Genomic DNA, 8,003 nt, shown 5'->3' on the forward strand with positions numbered 1-8,003 from the left:
TATAAATGGTTCGATTGGCTGAGGATAAACTGATCATCAAGTCTTTTTCTTGTGAAAAATGATTTTTGTAACTTTAGTGTGCAAGTTGTCAAGAGTTTGAACTGTGTAGCATAATTAAGTTAAAACATTCGTAGTCTTCTAAGATTTATTTATTACAAAACTATTGCTTACATCTCTTAACTTGGATTCCTCCATCTCTTATATACCTTTTCCCCATCCTTTCCTGATTAAAAGCAATAACAGTATTGTGGTATGAAGCAGATATTCCTCTCTCCCATGTACGTTTGATTGCAATTGGAAATCGATATGCGGCTAATTTTTTATTTGTATTTCTAGAAAATTATGCCGTGTTGGACAAACCAAAGGCTGTGCTGTGTGGTGCATTACTTAGCATCTCTTTTCAATGAGTTGAATTGCATGTTTCATGGATACATACGTTTCTATATCTCACTGTAAACTAATTTAAAGCCCGTTTTGTGTATTTACAGTTTCTTGCAATGAAACACCAGTCTGCTTAATTTTTCTGTAACAGACTTTTGTATCTGTACTTGTTTTACCAGAAGAGGAACCCACAATGCAAGATTATAAGAAAATCTAGTGTTATTCAAGACATGACAAATCTTTTCTCATTCCATCTTAATATAAAGAGAAAAATTTAGATTTCTACCTAAAGATTCACTTGAGAATATGAAATTTTTGTTCCTTTGGGGGAAGGGGTTCGGGTGTGGAGATAGAAACACCCAAGAAGTGTCCTTTACTGTAAAAGTAATACTTGAAGAGAAAAAAATGATGTCGGTTCGTAAAAATTTTGTCATTAGTGCCATTTGTGATGAAAGTAATTTAACACAAAAACACAATCAAATTATTTTGGTTCATATGATCATTGAGTTTAGTTGTCACCATAAATCCAAAGTATTCGCAACCATAATAAGAAAAATAAAAATGATCAGTATATTGAGGAAGAGAAGAAAAACGCAAAAGAAAACTACATACATGATTGAAAGAGGTTTATGGACAAATCTTTAGAAAAACAATTACATTATAGCCAAGAAATCCTAAGATAAGTTATACACCTTGCGTTGAGGAAGAGAAGAAAAACCCAAAAAAAAAACTACATACATGATCTGTATTTTAGCACCCAAGAAAACAAATCTTTAGAAAAGCCAAGAAATCTTAAGCACTGTCAGTGGTACTCTGAGTATCAGGATTAATTACCGGATTGCTTATGACCGTATGAGCCTCAGTATTAATGACTGGATTGGTTGTGACCCTATGAAGCCCAGATCAGTGCCTGCATTGCTTGTCGCAGTCTCATCAACCGGAGTTGGAGGCCCATCGGTAATAACTCGGACTAACTTTTCATAACATCCTCTGGCTTCTTTATAAGTCTTGAAAGATGCCGCATACTTCTTCTCGTCCAGATGATGGAGAGCTTTACTTAACCGGACCCTTATCAAACGTTCTTGACCTTCAAGGGAGATGCATAAAAAAATGAAGATGAAGGAAGAAAAATAAGACAGAAAAGAGAAAGAGGTAAAAGGGTGATCCGAAACTCTCGAAACAAGTAGTTAAAAATGAATGTTGAAATTTGAAATAATATTAAATATTTTCGTTTTTCTTATGGAATAGTTTACCTGTGAACTTGTTTATTAAATAACTTTCGGTTATACTCCATCTAATAACTTTATACATATCATCACACTATTTTTTTCAAAGATTTCTCTTTTAAGAGAATTTTTCTACTTTGAAGAAAATATAAAGTTAGATGTGATTAGTACAAAAATCATATTTTATGACGTACAAAAACGAGCTATGACGTACATAGTTTTATACGTTATAATCTACATATTGTATGATGTAGTAAAAATTTATGTCATCTGAACATATTATTTTCTCCAATATTCATATAAAAAAATGGACTGATTTTAGAAACTTTGTCATAATATTACGTCATAAAATGTGCAGAACTATTATAACGTACAAAATTATGTACGTCATAGTTCATTTTTGTACGTCATAAAATATGATTTTTGTACTAGTGTATATATATTACAAATCTCAAATGAATTAAAATAAAATAAATTTATAATATACAAATACATGTAACCTTTATTAGTAAATTGAATTTTACAATAAAGACCTCATTTTTATTGAGGAAAAAACCCACCGTCTCTCAAATTCGATTTTCGAAAAATTAAAGTCTGAATAAAGTTTCATTAACAAACGAAAAAACTGAGGTGAGAATTGGATTAAGATTGAAATAGTAAAAAGTAGTACCGGAAGAGAAAAGAATGATGTCGGATCGTTTAGGCAAAAATTTTGTTAGTAGTGCCATTTGTGATGAAAGTAATTTATAACACAAAAACACAATCAAACTATTTCGGCTCATGTGATCATTGTGTTTAGTTGTCATCACAAAAACCAAAGTATCCTCACAAAATAGTTCCCTACAATACATAAACTACCAATAAAGATAGCTTCGTAGTAAAAGTACCAATTAAAGAAAAGAATTACATAACATAGATTAATCATATGCAAGAATTGAATAAACAACCACCAATCTATCTCACCAACTAGCTACATATCACTTGTGAAAACATACTCGTAGCATGTTCACATCACTACTTTACTACATTGAACTTTCTTCGGTCATACATTAAGTGTTAAATTATATTAATAATTAACATTGGTTCATGTAATGTAAGGTATAACTTTAATGTAAAGATTCTAATGTGATGATTATTAGAATATTAAAGTATTAAAGTTATTGGGATTATTTTAGAGTTATTAAAATTAATCCCTCTCTTCTCACTTCAAAAGGGCATTTTAGTATTTTTATTAAGATTAATTAAAATACCATAAAAGAGGAAAAAGTTTTACAACAGTGGACATAGTTACGTTTCAGAAAAGTGAAAAAGAGAGAAAGAACGTTCTTAGAAAAGACAATATAGAAAGCGTAACTTTGACAGAGAAACTATCCTTGGCAACTTCTATATCATCAAGAAGGCATTAAAGAGGAGTAAGAGGAGAGAGAACTTTTGACAGGAAGAAGTGCACAATGGATCTAGTTCTCTTTTACTGTGTATGTGGAAATTGTGAGTATCATGAAAATTCAAGATCCTGTTGAATTAATTTTCATTCAATTGAAAAATTAAAGAATTGCTTACATTAAGTTCAGTGATGGAGAGTAAGATGGTTGAGGGGCTCACTCAATATGAAATGCTCAATGCTATTATTTAGCTAAATGCTGGAGCCACCCTTCTCACCCTTTGCGTAACTGATCCCGACAAAAGAGGTAACTTATCACTATTCGAGTTGATTTTGACAAGGGTCTTTAAGGTAATTGTTGACCTCACAAGCAATCTCGTGGTTCAAAGTCTCCAAACATTATCTTTCACTCTCAATTCTCTGTTGTTGTTCATCCAACATCGACACATATAATAGATAATCTGATGATAAAGTAAGTTCGAGTTTCATAGTTTAAATATTTAATATGTGTTAAATAAGATTATCTACCTTTTCATATCAAAACATGTACTTATAAATTTGAGAGTAAACCTTTAATTAGTGGCAGCCTAATTATAATCCAATTGATAGTAATTACCCTTTGTCTTAGGTAAATTAGTATTAGAACTAATTTTCTTATAGATTGATCGAATCTATTGATCATAGCGGCATGGACATGAGGACAGTTTGTGGTAGTGTTCGTTACATAATTGACTATTTGGACCATTCAGGCTGAGATTGATCGTTATACAATAAAGTGTATAATATATTAGAGTAGGTAAGTACTTTTATTTTTTAATATAAATTTAAATGAGAATGAGTAGATGAATTTTTCCTTTATTGGTATAGACATGCTTAGATGACTTCAGATTTTACATCTTATTCTTATTTTTTAAATGATATATTTTTTTTTAAAATTTTCGTAGCTATATTTAACGGATAATTTTTTTTTTCATTCACAATTCTATCAGGAAATGAGCATGCAGTACTTGCGTTGCGTTTGTATCAAAGTTTACCATTCTAAATATTAGAAAAAAAAAAGTTATGATATTGTTTGGTATTAAATCTAAGAAATATATACCTTCTATTTTTAGTATTGTAAAATATAAAGTAAGTTTCAAAATTAATAACAGAAAAAAAAATAGTCAATATTTTACTATTTAATAAAAGATACATACATATTATTGTTGTTTCTGTATTCAATTTAAAAGAAAAAATGTATTAAATATATTCATCAACGTGAGAATTCGTATGAAAATGATGTTTGGGTTCAAATAATATCCATAGAGAGAGGTTGACTTCAAATCTTACGTAGACATCTCTATTTGTTTCAAAGGGTATATGTTTAAACTTTTGTGCTCAAACCAAATTATAAGACGAAAAATTTAGTAACTCGAAATTAAGTTGATTATCTCCTTTTACTCAAATTCTTTTTTATTTGTAATTTTAATCCTTCATTTTAATTTTAATTTAATTAAATATATTTTTAATCTCTGAATTATAATACTAAATTAAAATTAATTTTTATTCAAAATTTTAACACATTTTGATCAATATTTTTTTTTTTAAAAGTATAAATTTTTAATCTAATTACATCAAAATTTATTTTAATGTCAGACACATTGTCAATAAACATTGAAACGAAAATATTATAAATAACTTACATATTAGGACAAAATGTATTTCACATGTCAAGAGCAAAAGGTATTTGACATATCAAAAACGGAAATCTAAATAAGTTAAAAAGATTATGTATAATATGATATCTTGGACTAGCGGTTATGAAGAATAATCGATCGGTTATGTATAACATCATGTTTATGCTGAGCTATAATTGGGCCAACTCGTTAATAGTTTACCAGAATCAAAGATATCTTATTAAATATATTGAGGATAAAATATCAAACATATCTAATCAAAGATATTGATAAAACAGGTTATAAACAACTAACCAGACTAAGATCCTTTATATTTTATTCTGTTTATTTTTTAATGGACTTATATCATTTCAAAGTCCATTACTCAAATTATAAATAGAGAGTCAATGCCACAAAGTTGAAGAGAAGCGAGTGGTCCAGGAAAGCTGAGCGAAACAGTCATCAAAGAAATTAAAGTCGCGTCTGCCAGGTCAGTTTCTCGGTCTCACAAAATTAATACCAAATTATATATATATATATATATATATATATTATATATATATATATATATATATTATATATATATATATATATATATTAAATTTAACAATCAAATTGTATCAAAATTTAAATTAAAATAATTCTAATTTTGTGTCAAAAAAAAATTAAAAATATGTTTAATTCAGTTTAATTTAATAGACTCTCTAAACCTTTTTCTCGTTATCACTTTTATTATAACTTGTTAAATAAAAACGTCAACCGATGATGTAATGTATACTCATGAATTAATTACATGTAATTTTCTTAAAATTATTTTCAATATTATAAAAATTACATAGTTATTTTATAAAAGAATTTGGTGACATGATAATAGTAACAACCTATTCTAACGTCATACATGAGACGTACCGTAGAATTTAAGTTTAAGCAAAAAAACTTCCGTCAAAATTTAGACGTTCTTCAAATTATCTTATTTATCATAATCAATCTTCAAATTTTATTTTTTCAATTAATTTATAAATATTAAATTAAATACATTTTTTAAATTTATATTCACATTAGTTTATAAAAAATTTTAAATTTTTAATAAAATAATTTATTATAAACAAATATACAAATCTATAAAAATAAAAATAAAAGATTAGACATGTCCTATCTATCAAGCATTCTAAGTAATCATATTTATTGGAATAAATATTTATATATTAATAATATATGTGTTCAAATCTTCATAATTTAATTATATCATAATATTTTTTAATATCATATATTCTAATTTTAAATAAGGTATAACATTTTCATAATTTAATTATATCATAATATTTCTTAATATCATATATTCTAATATTAAATAAGGTATGATATTATTATTATTATGTTAGTTATTAGTAATGTTACTTTGATATTATTTCATGTTATTTTAATATTGTCTATTTATAGGTTATAAAATTCAAATATTCTATAGATATGCGCGATATTCATAGAATAAATATATATTTAAAAATATATTTTAAGAATATAATATTTATAAAATATATTCAAATATTCTATAAATATGGATGATATTTATAAAATANTATTATCATCAATACATTCTTTTAATTTAAGAATGAATATATATATTTTTAATTTAAAATAAGATTTGATTATATCATAATATTTTTAATATAATATGTAGTCATTATATTAAATAAAATATATTATTATTAGAATATTTTAAATATTTAGTGCCATGTAATCCATTTTTAAAAAGTTGTTATAAGAAATTGTTACCAGACCTTCTTAACTAAAAATCAATATTGTTTGTTTTTGTTAGGGCTACGGTTGAAGCTTTCAAGTTACTGAATGGAGAATCCTCAGAATAGAAAGGATAAAGTGTTTGAGAAGTTTACATGGACCATTACCAACTTCTCCACGATAGACTCCAAGAAGTTGAGCTCGGATACGTTTTATCTCGATGGCCACAAATGGTGCTTCATTAAATTATTGTACATGTTTCCTGTTTCTATTATTTTATCTGTTTTCTTTCATTAAGTTTGGTAATTTTGATTTTAGGAAGATTACTATATACCCAAAAGCGAATAAGGGGAAGTCTTTGTCAATTTATTTGGGTGCTTCTACTATGCGTGGATGGAAAAAAGTTACAAATTTCAGAATCATTCTGATTAATCAGCTCAATCACCAAAAAAATATAATAAAAGGTATATTTTACACTTATATCTTTTAACAACACTGTTTAACAACTTTTTGACAACGCATACGTGACAGTTTGTGATTGTGATTGGTCCGTTTTAAATATTTTTTAAACATAAATTCAAATAGACCAATAAAATGATCACACGTTGTCAAAAAAAAGTTGGTAAAAAGTGTTGTCAAAATATCATTGTCGTTTGTTTTAAATTCGTTACAGAATTATTATTGACTCTTTGTATGAATTTGTCATCAGATCATAGATGTAGCTTCACTTTAGAGCAGTATTATTCGGGTTACAGATCTTACATATCTTTGGATGAACTTTGGAACTCTAGTCTGGGATTCATTGTAAATGATACTTGTATAATTGAAGTTCATATATTGGTTGAGGATGAGAAACAAATTGATGAATCATTGAGGAACATCGACAATAAGCTTGGTGAATTGGGAGATTTTAAGGGTATAGGAAAAGTAAAGAGAGATTTTATTCCTTTATTGGAAGAGGTTTGTTCACGATATCCTTCACTTATTAAGAACAAGAAAAGAAAAAGTCAAGAATTTATTGAATGGGCTTTTACCGCTCTTGGTAGAGTTCTCCATTTTCTCAACACTAAAAAGGTAAGAGACATGGACCATAATGCTTGCCGTTATCTCCAAAGTTTATGGGAAGAAGTTGAGATATTTGGATTTGATTTGTCATGGTTGAAGCCTCATGTACAATCTGCATTGGACATGGAAACTCGTGTTGAGAAAGTTCTTGCTATGAAAAGGTTGGAGGAGAATGTGACTCAGAAATTGGCTATCTTAGAGATGGAAAGCAAAGACTCTGAGATGATTGAAGCAAAGGTAGATCTTGTGGCAGCAAGAATAGACTTAGAAGAAAGTTTTGAACAATTTGATTTGGATGCTGAACTTGGATATGGTAAACTATGATTCATGATTATGTTTTTTTGTTTATGATTTTTTTATGATTTGAATTGAATATGATAATTTTGTTCTTAGTATATTGTACATTGTGTGATGAATAGCTATTAATTTTCATTAAACAGAAATCAGAGTATCAAATCAATATTTTAGAGTTAGACAAAACTAATTAGAGATACAAGATCCTATCTAATTATAAAAAATTCTTTAAAAAGTTGGGATAAATAGTTTTATTTTACTATC

At 27.3% G+C, this 8,003-nt stretch overlaps 2 protein-coding genes across 6 annotated transcripts in view; both read left to right on the plus strand.

Annotated features, from left to right (window-relative positions):
- Positions 1-1,370, plus strand: part of LOC106771540 (EEF1A lysine methyltransferase 1-like) — a 2,822-nt gene extending 1,452 nt beyond the window's left edge. For 2 of the 5 annotated variants that reach the window (XM_022785515.1, XM_022785516.1), the window contains one exon: positions 489-608. Coding sequence is in view for 4 of the 5 variants with exons in the window: in XM_022785516.1 (XP_022641237.1) it covers positions 489-518 (30 nt within the window). In the remaining variant the exon portion in view is untranslated. Of the gene's footprint in view, positions 1-261; positions 609-1,283 lie in introns of those variants that run through there. The other 3 variants (XM_014657535.2, XM_022785514.1, XM_022785517.1) reach the window with 3 other exon arrangements.
- A 5,118-nt stretch (positions 1,371-6,488) lies between these two features.
- On the plus strand, positions 6,489-7,769 carry LOC106770055 (MATH domain and coiled-coil domain-containing protein At3g58250-like). Its single transcript, XM_022784553.1, has 3 exons — positions 6,489-6,613; positions 6,699-6,754; positions 7,090-7,769. The coding sequence occupies exons 1-3, from the start codon at positions 6,489-6,491 to the stop codon at positions 7,767-7,769; spliced, it is 861 nt and encodes a 286-aa protein (XP_022640274.1).
- The last annotated feature ends 234 nt before the right edge of the window (positions 7,770-8,003 follow it).

This window comes from Vigna radiata, chromosome 8 (assembly GCF_000741045.1).
Source record: "Vigna radiata var. radiata cultivar VC1973A chromosome 8, Vradiata_ver6, whole genome shotgun sequence".
NCBI classification, from domain to species: domain Eukaryota; kingdom Viridiplantae; phylum Streptophyta; class Magnoliopsida; order Fabales; family Fabaceae; genus Vigna; species Vigna radiata.